The sequence below is a fragment of the Pavona decussata genome, unplaced genomic scaffold (genome assembly GCF_977016875.1).
Source record: "Pavona decussata unplaced genomic scaffold, jaPavDecu1.1 SCAFFOLD_510, whole genome shotgun sequence".
Classification (NCBI taxonomy): Eukaryota; Metazoa; Cnidaria; class Anthozoa; order Scleractinia; family Agariciidae; genus Pavona; species Pavona decussata.
Window position 1 is genome coordinate 1048420 of NW_028145827.1, and position 22709 is coordinate 1071128.

General features: G+C 38.9%; 2 protein-coding genes across 2 annotated transcripts; both read left to right on the forward strand.

The window, feature by feature from the left end:
• Positions 1-105: 105 nt before the first annotated feature.
• On the forward strand, positions 106-17033 carry LOC146450098 (pre-mRNA-processing factor 17-like). The gene is made up of 22 exons (XM_085100776.1): positions 106-323; positions 1937-2023; positions 3445-3505; positions 4182-4250; positions 4398-4449; positions 5329-5366; positions 6154-6246; positions 6748-6797; positions 7391-7487; positions 8105-8228; positions 8600-8690; positions 9579-9624; positions 10329-10430; positions 11460-11524; positions 12645-12695; positions 13545-13585; positions 13693-13785; positions 14374-14450; positions 15112-15212; positions 16275-16318; positions 16453-16521; positions 16729-17033. The coding sequence occupies exons 1-22, from the start codon at positions 150-152 to the stop codon at positions 16835-16837; spliced, it is 1734 nt and encodes a 577-aa protein (XP_084956902.1). The 5' UTR covers positions 106-149; the 3' UTR covers positions 16838-17033.
• A 1190-nt stretch (positions 17034-18223) lies between these two features.
• On the forward strand, positions 18224-20859 carry LOC146450099 (BTB/POZ domain-containing protein KCTD16-like). Its single transcript, XM_085100788.1, has one exon. It carries the CDS (start codon positions 19621-19623, stop codon positions 20344-20346), a length of 726 nt encoding a protein of 241 aa, XP_084956914.1. The 5' UTR covers positions 18224-19620; the 3' UTR covers positions 20347-20859.
• The last annotated feature ends 1850 nt before the right edge of the window (positions 20860-22709 follow it).

The window sequence follows — 22709 nt, forward strand, 5'->3', positions numbered from 1 at the left end:
TTGTCAAATACCAAAGAAGTCAATAAACAGTGGTTGTTGTTGGGTTTAGTTTTAGCGTCAGTTTTAGCAAATTATGCATCCTCGCTCCCAGTTTCTCTCCTGCCAAAAAATATTTGTCAGACTTGGTGACCTGGCCAATTTCAAACAAGATGGCGGCAATACACGCACTTGCGGCTTATGGCGATGATAGCGATTCTGAGGAGAATGAAAACACTGAAGAAGAAATTACGCCAGATCATACCACCCATCTTAGCTCTAAAGTCTCAATTTCACAACTGCAATCAAAGATTCAACTCAAAAGTGCACCGGAGGTCACTGCGAAGGTTGGTTCTGCAATCTCAACTTTTCATACGATTAAGCTTTACGCTGTGTTGATAAACTGACAAATTATACTGACTACATGTAGCTATTAGACTGTAAAAGACTAAAGCTTACATATATAACCTTAGTATTAGCATTACTTTAGTATTAGAATCGTATTCTGTAATAATAATGATAATGGTTCAATTTCTATAGTGCTTTTCCCTCCGAAGTCCAAAAGTGCCTCGCTGTTATGTACTTTAAAACCGATTGTGTATAAATAAAAGTTACGTTATGGTTAGCTTACTACATGTAGTTAGAAGCAAAATAGTCAAAATAAATAAGGTAATGTTCATCGCAATTATGTTTGAGACTTTCAGGCTTTCTTTTCACAATTGCTTAAGGCTACCCAGGACCTTCAGAGGTGTCTCGCGTTTAAGCGATGTAGTGGTCCAGTTTAAACTGTAGATACCTAAACCCCTATATCAAATTAAAGCTTATAGAGCTGACTATCAAACCATACCAAGAATTTTGAAATAAAATAAATTGTCGAATTTTTCACGACCTCTAATTGCGAGCGTCCGAATCACCTTTTTAAAGCTACAAGTCAAAGTGAATTTTGTTTTTTGCTAATTTAATTGGCTCCTCAGTTTCTGGACCCAAAGCGCTAAAAGAGCGTGTCTGCGTTTCGCCATATTCAATCGCAGTGAAAAGTTATAGAGCATTTTCGAAATAAGATGAAAAAAATGTGGAGTAATCATACAAAAATCGCTCTCGGAGAAAAAATATTTCAAAAGAAAAAATTTGCAGACACCGTTTTGTTGTTAATATGTTAAGCTAGCTACTGTCAAAATTTGAAGGCAAACGAACGAATTCCTTTTGAGTTTTAGCTCTTTGAAGTGGCTCCTCCAAGCGAAAATTTTTTTTTGCGAGAAAACAGCGCTAAAAATTCGGCAATTCATTTTATTTCAAAATTCTTGGTTTAGTTGGATAGCCAGCTCTATAAGCTTTAAGTATATATAACGGTTCAGGTATCTACAGTTTAAACCGGACGCGCTACATCGCTTGGACGCGAGACACCTCTGAAGACACCCCTGAAGGTACCGGGTAACCTTAAGTTGGGAACATAACTACGATGATCATTCACTTATTTATTCTGGAGCAATTGAAGAATACCCGTCAACTCGCAAGGTGCATTACTCTGAAACCCGTGGTCCGTGCTACCACACTCAACAGATGAATAATTAACTGATCTAAGTATTAAACTGGAGGGCTAGCGTGGTCCGCAGTCCCGTAGTGGATGGATCAAAGAATGAGGAATGTATAAACTGGAGTGCTACCCCGGTCCGCAGTCCCGTAGTGGATGCAAATTAGATGACTGCAGGACTGCGGTAGCAGGTTTTGCAGTTTTTTAAGTTAGATATTTGGTGGGACGGGTATTCTGCAATCTTAAGCCTTCATTCTTTCTTCCACAGTTCAAATGTATGTATTTGCATGTATTCACTTTCAAAACAGTCAAACTTGTTTTCATTGAGAGCACCTCAGGCCCTGTTAGCAGCAAGACTGCTCAGTGTTTATCATAAAATGAATATTTATTACAGCATTCTAAATTTGTTATTGCTGCCCTGTTACTCAGGAAGATGTTGGTGTCATAAGGCAGGTGGATCCTACAGCAAAAGAAGTCACCTACAATCCACGTTATGAGGAAATGTTCAGCCCTCAGGTAACTACCCAATACATGAGATCTTTTGCCTTTACTACTGCAAGCTCAAAAATTAAGTTTTCACCTGAGATAGAAGAATGTTTAGTTCGATTCAAAACAGTGTGTTATTATAAACCAACTTGATTCCAGAGAAATCATACACCAAGCTGACCACATGCTGTCGTTGAGGGTGGTCTAAGCAAGGGTTCATTACAACCTTGGTGGTTCTCTTACGACTCTAGTTTAGAGACTCAAGGTCACCATTTCTTTCTGATCATCTGAACCATGTGAAGGTCTAACCACTTTGCAGATGTCATACATGTAGCATTTAAAGGGGTACCGTCACAGAGATTTTTCTGCATTTTGCTGTTCAAATTTTGGACAAAGAACCTTTTTTTCTAACATGAAATTGCTATTAGAGCACCAGGAAGAAAATATTGGGGGATTTCTTTGAGAAAAAAAAAACAATTTGTAATCAGGTTTAAATGACTTTTGTACAATACATAGGAAGAACTTGAAAAAAGTGGCAAATTTTTCAAGTTGCAATCCATTTCCATCCAAGCCATTTGCAGCCAAGCATAACTAATAGTAGTTTCTGTGCACTAGTAGGGTTATTGTTAACAAAACTGAACCTATCTTTTGATGATTCCATTGACTTAAATATATTTTTGGCTTTTCAAAGTGACACAAAAAAATAGGTGATACTGCTCCCTTAAGACAGCACATTCTTCCTTTGTTACTGTAAGACCCTGGGTGTTGGTCCAGTTTAAGTTAGAACTCTGATCTCCCATTCAGCGTTCTGCCACCTTACAATGAACTGAGACACAGTTACAGCTGTACAACTTGCTGTGAATGAATTTCAACTTGCAGTTTTATCAGGTCAAAGTAAAGTTCTTTGCATATTTCATCTCGTGGACAAAGTTTCACCTTCTGCAAGTTGCAGGTACTGTGTATACAGAAGACATCTTAAGGAAGAGGGGTAACAGTTTGAGTTGAAGTGACTGTGAAGTGAAATTCATTCATTGCAGGTTCATCAGCACTGATAGCTTTCATAATCAAACAAGATAGTGACTACTGACAGTAAGAATCTAAATACTTTCACTTCAAATCTTAAACAGCCATCACTTTATTGCTTGTTGTGGCTTGAAAACACACATACAGTCAACTCTCGCCTTGCGGACACCTCGCTATTACGGACACCTCGATAATACGGACAGCAGCTAAATCCCCGGCAAAAATGAATTGCAGACGTTTGACTTAAATAAATTCCCGCTATTACGGACTCTCACTACTAAGGACACTAACTCGTGGTCCCGAGGGTGTCCACAATAAAGGGAGTTGACTGTACTTGAAAAGATATAAGATATTCTGGGTAATACTGGACCATTAGCTAGCCTAAAATAAACCATGAGCAATGTAGTCCAATTTTATTTACTATCCAGGTTGGACCATCAAACCCTTTTAAAACAAGACAACAGAGTGCTCCAAAGAACACCCTTGCAGGTAATTTGATTTCTGTTTGATTGAAATCATATTTTTTTTATGTTTATCTGAAATCAGTACATCTCTGTATATACAGCTTTTTCAATTAACCTTGTCGGTTCAAAGCATGAAGCTAAAAGACAAGACCGAAAGTTTACGTGGGATTTTTTATGAATAAATTCATCAAAATCAGTCATCCCTGGAGAAAACAATAGGTTGTAATTAGCAGTGCAATGACCTGCACGTGCAGGGATGATTTTGATGAAATAATTCATAAAAAATAATCCCACAAAACATTGCGGTCTTGTCTTTAAGCTTGATTTTAATCCGACAATGTTAATTGAAATAGCTGTATATAGTACTTTAAATCTCCAGAAGCTTTAAGTTATTTGCTTTAGTCTTAATTTGATTTCAATTTTTTCTAAATTCTCTCTCTTGCATTAATTTTCATGATGTATGTATACATTGAAACAACACGGGTTTAATAACAAAATTTCTCCTATGCTGGATTGCCTGTACACAAAGGAGATGTAGACCAAACTTTGGGAGGATAGACCCAGCTTAATTTTTTGCAAACACTTTACTGCCAACTGTCATTGTTTCTTTGCTCACACAAGTTTGTTTATTATTAATAATTAATAATAAACTATTATTGCCCACAGGAATAATAATTCCTTTATTTGTTTTTTGGCTGCAGGGTATATTGAACCAGCTCACCTGAGTGACTTTACATTTGAAACACAGAGAAGAACTTTTACCAGCTATGGTGAGCATTTAAACGCTTCATTGTTTTTGATTTTAACCTTGGTTTCCAACTCAATAATTCTTGTAAGACTTTATTTAATACGTGTTCAAAGCTTGCATCAAACAAGGCTTTCTTAACAAATTGCTTTCTCTTACTGAATGTCAACAGGTTATGCTTTGGATCCAAGTGTTATGGGGGGAGCCAGCACAAGTGCTGACAGGTTGGCATCTTCAGCTGCTTTAACCCTTAAGGATGGTGCCTACTAATACTGAAGTATTTTTCCGCGGTTAATGACTATGCAGGGAAAGCAGATCTTAGCAAGGGCTGTTGAAATCCAAACGAAAATTGGGGCTAACCACACATTTTTTAGAGATAATTAAGCAACAATCATTCTAAAAAGCAGTAAAATACAAAGCAATGTATGGCGTTTTTTCAAAATTAAAGCTTTATTATCTCTGAAAAGTGCATGGTTACCCCCAAATTTCTTTTTGGATACCATGGACACTTGCTAAGTTCTGCTTTCTCCGCATAGTTTTAAACCGTAAAGAAAATATCCCTGTGTTAGTAGGCACCACCCATAGGAAACCCCAGTATCTCAAGATGCGCAGAACGTATGCGCAGTAACAAAAGTAGGCACTGCCCTTAATAAACCTTAATATCAAAAAAAAAAAAATTCTCCTATCTTGCCCTATACTTTTCTTATAAAAGTACTGGGGAGAAGTTATTAAAATATCAAGAAACTTTACCCTTGGTGATCATATCCTCAGAGGTTGAATAAGCATTGATATTACAAGGAGAAATTTGATACTGATCACTCTTTGGGCTGAAAGGGTTAATGATTCATAACAGTCATAAAATCCATTAATTAATCAATGCTAGACCAGATTGCAGTTAAAAAATGCAAATCTTTTTGCAGCTGCTTAAGTTATGTACATAACCACAATGTTCTCTCATTATTCTTTCATCCACAGTTGAAATATATGAATTTCATATCATTTATTCACTTCCATTACCCACTTATGAGAGGTGTCAGTTATACAGACGACAAATAAAAGAATAATCAGTGATGCTATGATGCTTTTTGTGTCTGTTGTTGCAGGTTTGTTGGTGATGCAGATAAAGCAGAGGAAAAAAAGGGTGAGGATGATAATTAACAGTGCGAAAGTCTGTCCTTCAAATTTTGTGCTGTTAGTGTTACCTACACCGTACTGAACTGAACACCTGTGAAGGACTTTCCAAATGTTGTACTGGGCTCATAAAAATAGGCTTGACTAGCACTTCTTAATGTTATTGTCAGTCTAGTTTTTCCTCCCAGAAGCTTCTTCAGGCATTACATGCAGTTTTGTCTAACATCAAATTCTTTTCTACCATAGAGAGTTTAACTGAAAAGTTAATGTGAAAAGTTTGAATTTCAGTCATGCTGAATTTTCCCAATTTTTGTTATTTTATATGTACTGGTGCAGGTGTGCTTACTTAGGCCATGTGGCTAAATGTAATTTAGGCAAGGTTAAAGTCAGTTCAATGCTGATCAGCTGTCGCCTCACGTCATGGCTCAGGGGGGACTTTTGAGCTCTCTGCTGGGGGGGCGCCCCATGGTTCGCATTGCATTTGCTTGCTTGCTGGCCTGTCAGATAAGTCATTTTGCTTGCCTCATTTTCAAGCCCCCCTCTCCGCCCTCCAGTTGGTATTAGTATTGGGTCTGGTAAGTATTCCACTGATTGGGATCAGTGTGATGGTGCTGTTGGGGGTGGCTGCGTGCAGGGTTGCCATGGATAAAGCCTTCCCCATGCCTGATTGCTGCCTGGCTAGGCACCAGCTCCCAAGCTCATCTATTGTTGATGAGTTTAGGGAGCCATAAAAGGTAAAATTTAACTTTGACCAAATAATACATACCGGTAATTAGCAGTTTTTTGTTGTTGTGAAGGTTTAACAATATTTGAAGCAGCAGAGGCACGGCCTGGTGACAAAAGAAAACGGGAAAAACCAGGTGATCCAGGAGACATTGAGGGATACAAAGGTAAGGTACATTATTAGGAATAAGTAAATGAGCCATAGAGTCCTAAAGTGTGATGTCACAAATATTTGAGTTTTTGAAATTATGGGATTTGTTAGTATGATCGGAAACCACAGCTGCACTATATTTTCTTGTAACTATCTAAGTATGCAATTTGTAGACAATATTAGTGTACCTTATGTGATATTAATTTAATTGCTGGTGTAATAACGATAGTCAGAACCTAAACAATAAATTATTATAATTATTAAATTGCTGTTTTTCACAATGAACCAGTATATCCAATAACAATAAACCGCTCTTGAAGGTATTAAAAAACGCCCTATGATAAATTCTCCCTGCTCTTTGAAATCTTCTTGTTGAATTGTCTAACCTACTGTTTTGTGGCGCTCATTGTGCCAGAGCAGCCAGCTAATTTGCTATGGTTTAGTAGCATGTGTACACACTATTATGTCTTGTTGTTTTCTGGCCAATCACAGTATTAAATTTTTTGTTTGTTATCAGGTCCATGGGCATCCTATGTTGATGAGTCTAAAGTCGCCAAACCATCTGAGGTATATAAAGATGAACAAGCGATTAAAAAACAAAACAAAAAAACCTAGGATTAGCGATGTGTGATACCATTAAATATCCATACCTCCTCCATGGAAAATCAATTGAATTTCTGAGGGGAGGAAGGTCTGCAAAGCCAAATTTTAAAGGAAAATATGTTGCTGAACTAGAATTTCCAGAGAGGAGAGTGGGTACAAACCAGACAACCATCCATGGGAGAGGTGCGGATATTGTTTTTCTTGAACGACACAATGTCAAAAGCATCCTTTGTGTTTAGAAGTGAAGAAAGATGCATATGGCAAAAGTTTAAGCTTGGTCATGAAATAAGATGGAATGATATTATATTAGTACTAGGTGACAAGCAAAGCAAACCAGCTAAGAGAGTGGGGCGATAGTAAAAATTACCTTTCACTCTTGCCCCAGTCTCCTCACCAGCTCACTCTGCTCCCCGACGTACATGTCATGTTCAACATGTCATGAGTTTAGAATGAAGGAAATACCTGAGTCCCCGATAGGAATCAAAACTGATAGGAATCCCATGCTAGTTACATGATGGACTTTACATGTACACTGTACATCTTTCTCTCTTCAAAAGGAGCAAGCTGCCAAACTAGAAGAGTTTGAGATGACAAAGCAAAAGAGAAGCAAGAAAGAAGAAGACAAAAGCGTGGAAGAAAAGACCACGTTACATGGTAAGCTTAGAGAGGTGTATGGTACAAACTTGACAGATAGTGAGATACATGTACACTGAAAGACAAAGGCACAGATGGACAGACAAACAGAAAGGCAGACAGACAGACAGACTGACTGACACACTGACAGACTGACTGACTGACGACTGGCTGATTGACTGACAGACTGACTCACTGACTGACTGACGACTGGCTGACTGATTGACAGACTGACTGACTGACTAACTGACTGACTGACGACTGGCTGACTGACTGACAGACTGACTCACTGACTGACTGACGACTGGCTGACTGACTGACTGACAGACTGACTCACTGACTGACTGACTGACGACTGGCTGACTGACTGACTGACAGACTGACTCACTGACTGACTGACTGACGACTGGCTGACAGACTGACTCACTGACTGACTGACTGACAACGGGCTGACTGACTGACAGACTGACTCACTGACTGACTGACGACTGGCTGACTGACTGACAGACTGACTCACTGACTGACTGACGACTGGCTGACTGACTGACAGACTGACTCACTGACTGACTGACGACTGACTGACTGACTTAATATTTTGGTATGCCTTAACTATATTTTGCTTACTGTTTTGGTCCTAGTTCAAGACTCAGTGGATTACCAAGGCCGATCATATCTGCACATTCCACATGACATCGATATTAAACTGGATACAGATGAACCACCAGAGCGATGCTACTTACCAAAGAAACACATTCACACATGGTGAGTTACATAATCTTTTCACCCATAGATTATACCACTATTGTGCACTGCACTGTTTTTGTTTTCGAAAATGTTTTGGTGACACATCAAAAAATGGGAGGTCTGCATTAGGTGGAGTTCATTTGTTTTTTCAGTCTAATCTAATACAATGCAAATAAAGTCTTCTTCTTTTCAACTGTAAGGTGTATAGTGTACTACTTGTTAATTCTGATTTCCTGGGATTTTGGAATTCTCTAGATTGAAATACATTCTATGTTACCTAATATAAAGTGCAACATGCATATCCAAATAGAGCCTTAATGTCTTTCATGCAACATTTTGTTGTTTTGATAATTTCTGGCAATCTTATTCTGTTGTATTTGAATCACCAGGACTGGACACACAAAAGGTGTTTCATGCATCAGATTCTTTCCCAGATCAGCTCATCTTCTATTATCCTGCAGTATGGACTGTAAGATCAAGGTAACCAACAACCTGAACTTGAAAAATTCTCCTTATGAGATGAAATGACCTGGTCATGGGAGGTGGTGGCAGATCCCCTTGCATTGGCCTGGAACAATTTTTTCCAGGTTTTCTGAAGGAATACTCAGAGCGGGGGAGTTTAGAACCTGGGCATTGACTGGTTTGCCCCATTGAATGGATAGAAGTAAACGAAGGAAAACAACATGACTGTTAAAACACTGCACGCTACTAGAGCTATTACGAAACTGAAACCTAATGCTATAACAAATAAGATATTAGACAAGGGGTGTGTTGCATAGCAGATAGCAATTGAAGGGGTGCCTGGAAAACAGCCCTAAGTGACTTCTGATAAACTGCTAAATTCTCCTGCCAAATTGCCTTGTATTTGCTTGTGAAACAAAAGGAGAATTGGACCTTACATCAAAAGTCACTTAGGGCCTTATTCCGCAAACCCCTTCAATTAATCCCTTTCTGCAAGAGCGACCAAAGGGAGAAAATAACCTCACATATCACTGTGCACAGAGGAGAATTTTTATGGAAATATAACTCAATTGTTGACAATTTACTGTCACTTAGTAGTCAAAATAGAAAAATTATGTTATGGGATTAAGAATAGACGCTTCTTACAGTATGAAAACATTTTTGTCAAACAGCCATTGCATTGCTTCTTTTAATATAAATCTTGAAAAGGTAGTTTGGAAGTTATCCCTGAACTGCAGAAAATCAATATAATCCCTACAAACTAAGGTTAAATCTTGACATAAATAATTATTTTTTTTCCTGTGGTTGTTGCATGTTTCAATCTCAGTTCATCAGCTGTTAATACACCAAGAATTGCGTGTACACTATGCTATACAAGTAGTATAACATTTTTTGGTTTTACTCCAGCTGTGGGAAGTTTACGGCAAAAGGCGGTGCTTGAGAACATTCATGGGTAAGTTGCTAATTCTGCACAGTAGTGTGTTGAAAATGCGCTTCATTTCTTTATTTATCTTTAATTTATTTAATTAATTTTTTTTTGTTTGTGAAAGTGTTTTTATCTACATGTATGTAGTTTATTGTATTTTCACTTTTTGTAGCCTGTGAACGCAGACCTATTTCCGGCTTCTCTTTCCACACTTTTTGTGGAAGAAATTGCATTTTACCTAACTTGTAGTTATCCTGCAATTAATTATCCTAACTTGTAGTTCCTTACATAAGGTCTCCTGTAACTTATTTGATCATATTTGCATGCATTTTGCACTATAGACATGATGATGGCGTGTCACAATTCTAACATTTTTTTTTTTAAAAAAGTTTAGTAAATAAATATATCAAACACGAGTGTTTCATCACACATCAAACACCGAGAAGAGAGTTGAAAATACGACGCGTAGCGGATTATTTTTGGCAAACTTCAAGGTTTTTGATATTGTGAGGAAACACTGTGATGAGTGTTTGATATAACTTCTCAAACAAACTGATTTTGATGGGGAAATTAAGGATGCAAAAACGGGAGTTTTTCAACAGATATCCAAACACGTCACGGTGCGTGATTTCCTTTGTCTTTGGGCTTTTGAATTATTAATGAGTTTGAGAAATTGTTTTCAAAAACAATTCGTAAGTACTGTTGATCATTCCATTGTGCCTTTGTTTTAGGTCACAGTAAGGCGGTCCGTGACATCTCCTTCAACAACACAGGCACACAATTCCTCAGTGCTGCTTATGACAGATATGTTAAACTTTGGGACACAGAAACAGGTATGCAAATTGTACACTTCCTTCTGTGTTCATGATTGTTCCAGGAGGCTCTACTTTTTACTTTGAATGGAAGTAGAATTGTCTTCTTTTTTTGGTTACGAGATTCTCCAAAACTAAAATGGTGTAAAGGCAACACTTGGGATGATTTACATGTAACACAATTTTTATGGCATAAGTAAAAGTTATTCACCAAAGTGAAGGTGGATATTGGAAGATATTATTTGGTGGCGAGACAAATATCTGCCATTACCTACCAACACGGAGGTGAATAATTGTTTTAGTATCTACCAAACCAGTGAATAGCCAGTCCAATTCAGCCACTTTATTACTGACAAATTGACGAATAAACTCGCGACAATGTCGGAAGGTGAATAACAAAATAATACTATTCATGCAGAGTTTGAGTAGCAAATCAGACTATCCACTTGTTTGGTACATCCTAAAACATATGATTCTCGTATCAACCCCCACCCACCCCCCCCCCCCCCCGAATAAACAAAGTTTAGTCCACTTTAACCTGCTTCAACTGTCAACTTTATTGTCATAAAAGGTAAATGACAGGTAACCAAAGCATGGATGTGAAATTCGATCGAAAAATAAGTAACAAGTTTCCTTCCAAAAGCTGCCGTAGTTATATTGAAGATCTCTGTACGGTGGCGAACTTTACCTTGTCAACTCAATTGATAGAACCAAACAATAGTTATACTAAGGTATGAAAACCTTACGTGATGCGTTTTTCTGTATTTTTTAAAACTTCCCAAAGCTAAGCTCCTCTGACCACCGTGCACTTCTACCAAAGCCATTAACTTCTTTCTTTTCTCCTTTTATTTGTTATTTTATTCCTATGTTCCTATATACAATGTAAAAACTATATCCAAGTGTAAATAAACTGAAACCTGAACCTGAACCTTCTCAGAGTTTGAGCGATTCTCGTCTAGTTCCTCTCAACGGTTGGTCAACTGCATGTGAAATGCCAAGAGAACATGTATTTATATAATTATTCCTGATTTTCTGACTGCTATCTTTCAGGGGAATGTATTGGTCGCTTTACCAACCGTAAGATTCCATATTGTGTCAAGTTCAATCCAGATGAGGTGATTATGAACCTTTCAGTGTTTGTTAAATGAAGTAGTGATAGCGACAATCATTGTCAGTAGTAACTCCGAAGAAGGAACCCCATTCAGGAATTGAAAAAAAACAAAAACAAAAAAAAAAATACGCACGCAGAACGAAAGCAGGAAAAGTGTTATAAGTCCAACGGTGGACGTTTGATGTAGTCTCGATACCTCTCTACAGAAAGCTAAATCTCTGTCGTTCTTCAAGCGTGCCCTTTCAATAGCTTTTTCTAATAAAGTAAAATTTGTACGCCATTTTCGAAGTTTGCTACTGGACTTTTGTGTTGTTCGCTTGTGACAACGTACCGGTAGCTTTCTGTTTCATTGTTTTTTCCTATCGGACTATTTTTCAGTATTTAGTTTCAGTGTTTACTAGTAATAGCTTTTTTTAAATTTTCTTCAGGAGGACCCCAATAGGACATTTTCACTATAGCGTCATTTGACTACAACTACCAGAATCCTTCAGTTTTTTGTTTTCTCATGCTAATTAGAGCTTATTGTTCTTTGCTCTCCACTGGGATTACAAAATTTGAATTTGGAAAGGAAAACGAAATGAATTCTGGTAATTGTAGTCAACTGACGCCATCATGAAAATGGCCTATTATCGTATTTCGTAAAACATTGCTGTAATGTGCAACACTTTCACGCAACTTGCCGCCCAACCAATGTTGCTTCGTGAGTTGTGATTGTTTGTTCCGCCTATAATCGCCTCCTCGTGCAATACGAATGTTTGGTTTATCAGCAGAGTTGATGACTTAGCCGCCGAAAAGAGATTTGAGTGCCGAAACGTCAGCACTCAAATCTCTTTACGGTGGCCAATTTACCTTTAGTCATCAACTCTGTCGTTAAACAGAACATTCGTCTCTACTCCCCACCGACGCAGCACCACAGTTTCTTTAGAAACAAACCCCCTTATCCTTGTGCATTAGACTTTCATGATCGCACGGAGTAAATGACCTCCCTCGCCAGGAGTCTGCAAGTAGTTCGGTAGCGAACTGAAAACTCAATTTTTAAGTAACTGACATTTTTTGGTGATGTACAAAGCATGACCAATTCCTGTTGACGTTAATTTAATGATGTCCCGCAAATTTGTTTATAGGACAAGCAGCATTTGTTTGTTTGTGGTACATCGGACAAGAAGATACTAACGGTAAGATGTTTAACGTTAAGTCAACTTCATGAATCAGTGCGACCAACGAATAAGCTTCAGACTTCAGTCAGACTGTTTTCGTCACTAAGTAAGCCTTAACCTTAACAATGAAAGCTTCAAAAGTCATTTTTATTCGGTCTCAGCGAGATATGGAGTACGTGGCCTCATCATCATTTTTCATCTTTATTTAGTTACGGTATCGCAATCATGTACAAAAAGTGGTCTTCCTGCGAGCCGTGCGAACTACCTCAATGATATTAAAATTACAATATTTTCAAAATATACCCTAAAATTAGAATAATTTACTGGAAAAGATTTCTATTATTTATTTATTTTGTACTTAGGCTACCCTGAACTCTTGCTTCAACAGGGATGTTGTTCCACAGGACAGATCCTCAATATCCTCTATAGTGAAGGCTATACATTATTTTAGTAATCACTAAATTAGGTTAAGGAATATGCAAATTAATTGATGAATTTCTCAAGTTATAGGAGTGGACATCCGATTCTTTGGTGAAAATCTCTCTCAGATACGATGAGGGAAATATCATTAACAATTTCGCCTCGAGAACAGATTTACTAAATGATCATTGAGGTTGCCCGTTGCATGGAAGTGTCTGTAGGCTTAACTGTTCATTCCGTGAAACAAGTAAAGTACCCGAGTGATTGCATTGTCTAATTAGCGAGAGGCTTTAGAGTTCAGGAAGAACCTTATCCCATCGGCTCAGCTTCCTCTCGGGAGTATTCCCGATTTCAACTTGTAAAAAAAAACAATAAAAAGCTCACACATTGTTTCAATGAAATGAACTGAATGAGTATTCTCTTGATTCTTGAATTTCCCTTTCATAGTGGGACACAAGAGCGAACGAAATAGTCCAAGAATACGACAGGTAAATTAGAGCTTGAATGTTTATTTTCCTTAAAAACTTAAACGCTTTGACCTAACATTCGATAAGTTTTGGTAGACTATTTGTCGACGCTCAATATCTCATTTCAGGCATCTTGGTGCAGTGAACACGATCACATTTGTGGATCAAAACAGAAGATTCGTAACCACGTCAGATGATAAAAGCATCCGCGTCTGGGAATGGTAAGACATGAGAAATGCCCGGGGGGGGGGGGGGTAGTCCCTTATATGGGCTATATAGGTATGTGCGGCGCCAAAGGTTATGGTTTTTCGAGTGTTTTGGTCATAAATAGGGTATAGATTTTTGCAGTCTAGTCCTGGGTTCATTTTTTCTTTTAGAAGAAGCTACTTCAGGTCATAAATAGGGTCGGGAAAATCGCAGATTTTGGTCATAAATAGGGTAAGGGTTTTGAGAAGCGGGCCGCACACCCCTACCCAATTTTTTTTGGAGTACCCGCCCCCCCCCCCCCCCCCGGGGAGAAATGGCGCAGATACTACTGACACTTGACTTTAACTTTAATTTGACAGGTAGCAACGATGATTATTTTCTTTGCGATGAGAAATTTTAATCGAAATTCGTGTTTATATATTCTGATTGGGTTAAATGAATAAAAAGTCGTTGAGTTTAGAGTCCATCTCAATCATATTATAAATACCGATACTTTAGAGTTGACTTACAGTAGTTGAGTATTTTTCTACCTATCATTCTTATGTTTCTCGACGAGAATTCTGTTTCTCCTAACTAAGCACTCTGGTTGGCTTTTATTTCAGGGACATTCCTGTGGATTTTAAGTACATCGCTGAACCCAGCATGCACTCGATGCCTGCTGTTGCACTACATCCAAACAGTAAGTTTCTGCACACATCTTATGGGACAAGTGCGACGCTCAGTTGGTAAGCCTGTGTCCACTTGTTACCCAGCAGGCTGTGCGGGTATTGTTTTTCTCCCGGCATTATATGTTACGCACTCCAGATTACTCGCTTCCATTCTCTCCTTGGCCGATGTCTGTGTGAAGTGTGAAACCGATAACAAATAAAAGAGGGTTTTATGGCTTGAAAACTACTGAATAGTAAAAATACAAAGCTTTATTACCATGAGATATTTTTCATTCCCAATCTAGGTGTAAAACGGTATTTTCATCTTGTAAAAACAGACAAGTAACCAGGATTATAAATCTTAAAATCTAAAAAACGTTCTCTGGCTAATAGTTTTTTAAACATAAGCTTTCGGTTACCAGACTGCAGCCTTTGACGAATGGTAAAAAAAGCGCGAATGCATGAATATATATATGCATAAGTAAGTGCGAAAATGACGAAATAATAAACTCATTACATGAAGCAATTGTAAAAGAATTGAATATTGTCTAGGTAACGGCAGGCAATTGGAATTGCTGGAATTACGCTCTGTTCTTTGCATTCGTTCTGGTGCATATTAATTTGCTTTCCGTGGCATGACACAAAAATAAGCCGAATTCTTTCGTTCTTTATTTTTATTTTTGTTTTCCTCAGACAAGTGGATGGCCTGCCAGTCCATGGACAATCAAATTATGATATTCGGAGTGCTCAACCGTTTTCGCCAGAACAGGAAGAAAACGTTCAAAGGCCACATGGTAAGATGCCTTATGTGTGTTTTATCCTGCCATAAGCCTGTCCTGTTCTCTTAAGCCGGCGACACACCTGGCGATTTTTGTGCCCGGTGCAGCGATTGCGATTTTCGCCGGTCGCCCCGATCGGCGTATAAAATCGCCGATGTCTGGCATGTCAGATATCGGCGATTAAATTCGCCGGCATTCGCCTAGTGTGCCCGTTTCTGCGATTTTCTATGCTTATCGCTGCGAATCGCCGGTAAAGTCAACTAATCAGGTTGGGTGATTTTATGACTTTTCAAAACGCTCCTCGATGGAGCCCGGGAACAAGGTTGAAGTGCCACATCGTCGCGATCGGCGAAAAAAAATCGCCAGGTTTGTCCGCTTCAATTGAAAATCGCTTGCGATTTTTGCTCATGATCAAATTCGCCGCGATCGTCGTATAACATCGCTAGGTGTGTCGCCGGCTTTAGAAAACCGAGTGAAAAAAAAAATCCAAAACTGGATAGTTTGGCAGAGGGGAGGCTTGATCGCAGGTTATTTTGTCGATTCGTAAAAGAACCTGTTTTATTACCCAACTCTATTTGAATAATGCGCGAAACGAGTACAAATATTACTTGATATATGTACAGTTAGTTATTTGTACTGTAAACATCTGGTTTTCTAACGCGCTGTAAGTTGTTGGGTATTTAGCTTGGAGGGGAGGCGCCTGTATTTAAGGAGCTTATTCTCGAAAGGTTATGAAAGTAGGGACGAAATTGCACTGAGAGAGATAACTTAATTTACTCTCGGGTTAATGAGGCTGCCTAGGCGTCTAGCAACACACTATAGAACGGTTTTCAATTGAGTATCGAAAGTAATTCGCATTTGCTTTGGTCTTACAATGCCCGCTCTGTGATTGGTTGGAAAAACTCGCGCCACTTTCTCAACCAGTGAGAAACAAAATTAAAAAATGGTGACTTGGTCGCGCGCGTTTTCCCGCGTTTGGGAGGAAAGGTTAGAGATATTTGCTTGGAGTTCTGATTGGTTCATTGCGCTGTTTGCGTTCACACTAAGAATTCGTGTGAGTTTATTTTTCTTTCTTAGGTTGCAGGCTACGCTTGTCAGTTGAGTTTCTCTCCAGACGGAAGGTGAGCTTCTCATTGCTCCATGTCCATGATATTTCTGTGACTGTACAGTCCATTCGTGTAGTTTTCTTTCCGTTGGTCTCCAGTTGTTTCAACTATATATGACGCAATTTTTGCTCGTTTTGTTGTTGCTGTAGTTACCTTATTTCTGGTGATGCTGATGGGAAGCTTTGTATCTGGGATTGGAAATCTACAAAACTCTACAGGTAAGATGATTGACAGCACGCCTGACTTCCTTATTCTTATTACTTGTCGTTATTGCCTCACAACGACTGACTCAGCTGTAGATTTTAACTACTAAAACTGATAGCTCGCACATGGCTTGGACATCAGTTGCTTTGAGTTTAGTTTTACTCACTTTTTTCTTTTGCGTCTTTTACTTCTTTTTCCTCATTGTTGGTGTCCCTGTGCAGCAAGTTCAAGGCGCATGACGCAGTGTGCATCAGTTGTCTGTGGCACCCCCACGAGACATCCAAGGTGGTTACGTGTGGTTGGGATGGATTGATAAAGTACTGGGACTGAGTAACAGCTCAGAAAGCATCACGCGGTACAGTTAAGGCGCATGCGCCTTAGCAAGTGTATCAGAGCAGTTTGTAGAAGCAGACATTTTTCCAAGAAAAGCTGCGTTATCGTCAGCAAACAGGAACGTCAGATTTATAATTTGTATATTCTACTGGTAAATGAACAAAGGAATGAATAAAATACTCATTTTACGACAGTGGACAGAAGCAAAACGAATCCCCGGATCACAGTCGTTCAGTTTGTTTTACTTCCTTACAGCCACCAAATATTCAAACAACAGTCCAACAGTTGAATGGAAACTTCTTTGGTCTTCTGGGTTAATCGTTCTCCATAAACAAATAACAAACGTATTATCAATTTCATGTTGTTGTGTAGTCGTAGGATGCTTCGAACTTTGACCTAATGAAACTCTTTGGTTAAACGTTTTTCTCTGTAGGCCGTATTTTTTACCAGAGCTAGGCAAAAATAAGGGAAATGAAGCGACTTGTTAAACGTCGGAAATTAGCTGCGTGTGAACAATGTAGTTAGCAACACTTTTTGTGTTATCCTTGGGTTAGTTTAATCACACCTTCAGTTCAGTAGGAGGTCTCCTTTGCAGCCGTTATTAGGGTCGTCACGCAACGCTCCTCCCCACTAAGGAGCGTTGCGTGACGACCCTAATAACGGCTGCGAAGGATCGAACCGAAATATTGGGCAATAAAATTATTTTAGCCGACCGATCTGCCTTGCATTTAATTTTACATTTTGAAAGAAATGTATATTTGCCAATTCTCACTTAGCTCCCTAAATAGCTGCATGCAGCATGAAAAAACGCCCTTCAGAAAAACATTCGTACAACTGAAACAGATAAAACTGTCCAATTCTCAGGAGAGAGGTATGTAATAAGTGAATTCTAAGAAAATTCTGGAATTGATAAATGCCGTAGTGCGGAAATTTATACGAATAAATAAGATGCCTGCTTTACGACGAGAAGGCGAAGGTTGAATGTATCACACTCTCTAGATTGGCAAAACTTTCACTCTGTATAAGCTATCTGATGATGCTTCAGTTCTATAGAGTTGGTAGACGGTAACAGATTTACGGTAAAATGAGGGAAATTACTGAATAAATTGTTTTATAGTGTAGATTGAAATAAGTGTGGGGAAATGAAAATCAAACGAAAAAATCCAGTGATGTTCCAATCACTGGAGGATGTCCTTTGCGACTTAATTTTTTTCCAATAAAATTTGACAGAAGTGTTGACAGATTGCATATAAACTTCTTTTTTCATTTTCCGGTATGACCCGGTATTAATTTGTTCAGAGATATCCGCGAGATGTTTATTCAACGCTTACTTTATTGCCGCCTTATATTTCTTAATGTTAACATTATCGAGTGGTCTTTAATTAAAGGCTTACTGAGTTTTTTTTTTTTTTTTTTTTTTTTTAAGTGCGTTTTATTATTGATCTCGGAAGCTGATTATTTCAATATGGCGACAGGTTAGTCGAGAGGAATCTTGTTCTCGTGCCCAGATTTCTGTATGACGGTTTGGCCGGGTCCTTTGTAACGCAGGGGCCTGAGCGTAAAGCCATTTTCAGCAGCTGACAATAGTTTTGAGGGCCAAGAGAGTCGCAGTGCCCAACTCGAAAGCAGCATGCTCCTTTGGGCACTGCTCACACTAAACCAAACAAATTTATCCTAATTCTTTTTAATCCTCCTTTGTAATATAAATGTTTATTGTTTTTTATGTATTGTACTGAATCTCGTTGTACGTGTGAAAAATAAAAATTGAATTGAATTGAATTGAAAGCAAGCTCGCGCCACTGAAAGAAAAAATGAATTTCATCTTGAAGTTTCATAAAAATAGAACATTTCTGCCTTGTGAAATATATTGTTGACATCAGATGTCATTTCTTTGGAGGTTTAAATATTACTCGAGAATAATAATGCGATGGTCATCGAACTAAGATTAGGCAAATCTATGACTTTTTCCTTAATCTAATTTCATTTGAATAAACTACATAACTCATGAATTCAGTATATTGGCCGTCTTCAGTTTTTTAAAATTTCTCTGTGGGCTGCGAGAAGTGCATGGGGTTTCTGCGAAAATCATTCGACTCTTGCATGATAAAGAGCATTTAATTTTGAATTTTTTGGTGCTTTCCGCGAAAATAAAAGGCAAATCTGCGAAGCGAACCGTTTCATTTGTTTTTGAGAGCCAAACGGAAGTGTTTTGCTATTCAATACACACCCGTGAAACAACGTGTCGAGTGAATAATTAAAAACTACAGCTCGTTCAATTTTTTATTTAGTTGAGCCAATACATTGACAATACGATCAAGGGAAATAAAAGAAAAACAAAAAAGAGAGGGAGGATTTAAATTTTCGGCGAGCTGTCACTAAGGATTGATTGACCAGTCCGGATAGATTAGCCCAGCTTAATTTATTTGGAAGAGAGTGCATAAAGGTTTTAAATGCGAATGTGTCAATAAAATTTTACTTCACGCTGTTAGCCTGTTGTCCGATTGAGCCCTTGATGACGTTTTTGTGTTGGCCGTGAACCGATAATAACATCAAGTTGTGGGTATTACGGATGCACCACTGGAGGTTATGTTTAATTTCTTGTCTTTTCAACCGTCAATTATTCCACGACGCAAGGCTTTAAAACCAAACACAACACGTCGTAGCAGATGGTAATCTATTCTGTCTTCATTCACTTGTCTCTTATTCGCTCAGCTAAAAACAAATAAAGCTAGCGAGTACACCTGGGTTATCAGCACAAATATCGGCCGTCGAGAGCAAACATGGCAACTTCTTCACAACATCAACGATTATTTCCTGAAAACATCGAGTTAAATGTTGGGGGAAAGTTTTACTCTACATCGGTTCTCACGTTGACAAGGGATCCAGATTCACTCCTCGGGCGCATCTTCAGCGGGCGGCAACAGTTGGAAAAAGACCAAACTGGCAAATATTTCATTGATCGAGATGGAGTTTTGTTTCGCTACATCCTCGATTTTCTTCGAACGAAAAAACTGCACCTTCCAAAGGATTTCTCCGAGATTTCCAGGCTCAGAAGTGAAGCAGAATTTTACGAAATAAGTGACTTAGAACTGCAACTTGATTTGATCAGCAGAGCGCGGGAAAGAGCTGCGACCATACAAGATGAGCGCTTTGGTTACATCACCCTTCACATTCGTAGTACTTATGCGTTTGGTAGGACTGGACAAGTCGACGTTAATTTTCGCAAACTTCAAAGAATTGTGGTATGTGGAAGAGTGTCTTTGTGCCGTGAAGTGTTTGGAGAAACTCTTAACGAGAGTCGAGACCCAAACCCTGAAGGAAACAGGTACACTAACAGATTTTATCTCAAACACAATTACGTGGAAAAGGCGTTTAAGCGGCTGCAAGATTGCGACTTTGAATTTGTTTCTAGTAGCGGAGGGAAAAGCGGCAACAGCGCCGACAGCAATAAAAGCGACGAGGATAAATGGGACCATTTCACCATCCATGTGTTTTTGCGACGGTGAAAAGTAAAACGAAAGCTTTGCAAAGAATTGAACAGTCAATGACTTCAACAAAGGGCTTCACAAAGGAAACCCGTAGGAAAGGTTCACTTTGCCGTTGACAAAATTAAATTTGACGTTTGAATAAAGTGAATTAGTTATGGTTTTTTGCAGGCTGCAAAAGCGCTGGTTCTTTCTGTATATAAGTAGACTTTTACGAGTGTTTTGAAACAGTTCCATTAGCAAATAGAAAGGCCGCCGCATATTGTAAATTTTCTTTGCAATCGACACATGAAAGCTGTTTTAATTTTCAACTGATCACGAAATTACTTCATGTAAAACAAACAGCGCACCTATCCGCTTTATTTTTGAGTTGAATTTAAAGCAGCCAGCCAGTACCAAATTAAAGTTTTCGCTTTACGAATAATCGACAATCTATGACTAAATAGATAGTATGCAGTTGATATCAACTGGTCATTACCAATACGTCTAGGAAATTCGGCGATGCAAAAGCAAATAAATGCTATTAACGTACAATTATAGAGCTTGGTCAGACCTCATTAGTGGCATAAAATCGGCCTCGAGAGTATTAATGTATTTTGGCCGCTTATTAGCAAGTGCTTTAGGGGAAGCTTTATTAATTGAGGTACACTTTCCCGTAGCGAGAAGAGTTTGCGCCTCAGGTAATTCGGATTTCATTTCATTGTAACGACATGTGTATAATTTGAAAATGTAGTCGGTAATGCATAAGTTTTATGCGACTGTTTTGCCTGTTTGAAAAATTTAGAAACCAGTATTTTTTTTCTGTTGACGATCCAGCAGAAACAAAATTGGAGCGTGGCAAGTTCAATTTTTCTGTTGCTGGTTTATTGTTATGTTGATTTATTGTGTTAAAAGAATCCTGAGCTCAGGAAATACAAAACGCAGGTGGTAAACATGGGAATGGCCTCCGCAAACACGTCTCCTTTTTTCTCCCCACACACACAAACTAAAGAAAAAAAAAAAAAAAAAACAGCGACTCTAATCGTGTTCCAGTATTTTGTTGTTTCTCAAGACATTTTCACTATGGCGTCATTTTATTACAACTACCAGAATCCTTCTGGTTTTTGTTTTTTCATGCTAATTAGAGCTATTGTTCTTTGCCGCCCACTAGGATTGCAAAATTTGAATTTGAAAAGGAAAACGAAATGAATTCTGGTAGTTGTAGTAAAATGACGCCATCATGAAAATGGCTTATTGAGGGCCTCAATCTCGTACCCAGAGTCCTCAGGTTCTGTGGCCAGCGGTTGGTCGCCATGAGAGACTCCTTGGAACCTTGGAAACTCTCTCCTGACCAACCGCTTGCCAAAGAGCCTGAGGACTCTGGTACGAGATCGATTACCAGCCACTGATCGGGAGATGAGCCCACGCTCGCACCAGAAAAGTCTCATCTTCTCTGGGAAGAAAACCGGACCCGAGTGAGCGGCGGAAATTGAGTCAATTGAGGACCGCGCTCTGATTGGCCGCTTAATGACGGAACTCACACTTTTGTGGACTCTGATTCGCTGTTATACCGCATTTTAATGTCATGTGCACACATGGCAATGGCATTGCGCACAGCACTAGTCGAAATCACGATGATGACGCAAAAAACAATACCGTAGTGTAGATTTGAAGGAAATAAGAGACGTCTATATTCCATCACGTTTCTTCCAAGAGACGTCTGTTCCAGGCGCAACTGCCCACTGTCAATAAGGTGTAGAACGCCTTCTCCAAGGGTGTCTCTGGTGTCAAAGCCTCTCCAAGTTCAAAAGGGGACTGGAACCAACTGTGTTTACACGTGAACTCGTTCCCAGAGCCCACGCACACACAATCCGCTGGCAAACTGAGATTAGTGAAGCCAGAGTGGAAAAACGCAGTGCGCATGTTCATTTAAAGACATTGCCTCCTGTCGCCTCCTTCCGCTGGTGCGAGCATGCGCACTCATTTTACCGCTGTGTCGTTGCCCATACTGAGGTATTTTTGCGCACTTAATGGCTGTGGTTAAAGTAGATCTTGGCAAAGGCTACTGGAATCCAAAAACAAAATTGGGGGATAACCACACAAGTTTTAGATATAATTAAGCAACAATCATTCGAAAAAAACTGTAAAATATACAGAAATGTATGAAATTTTTCTTTAAATATATGAATGCATGGTTACCCCTAATTTTAATTTTGGATTCCAACAACCCTTGCCAAGACCTCGTATCTTTGTTTTAGTACTAGGCACCGTTTGTAGGAAACCCGAGCCTCTCAGGCATTCCCGAGATACTCAGAATGTACGCACATCGTCCTTTAACGATGGTGCCTGCTTATAAAGAAGTATTTTTGTGTGGTTTATGATTATGCGGGGAAAGCAGATCTTCG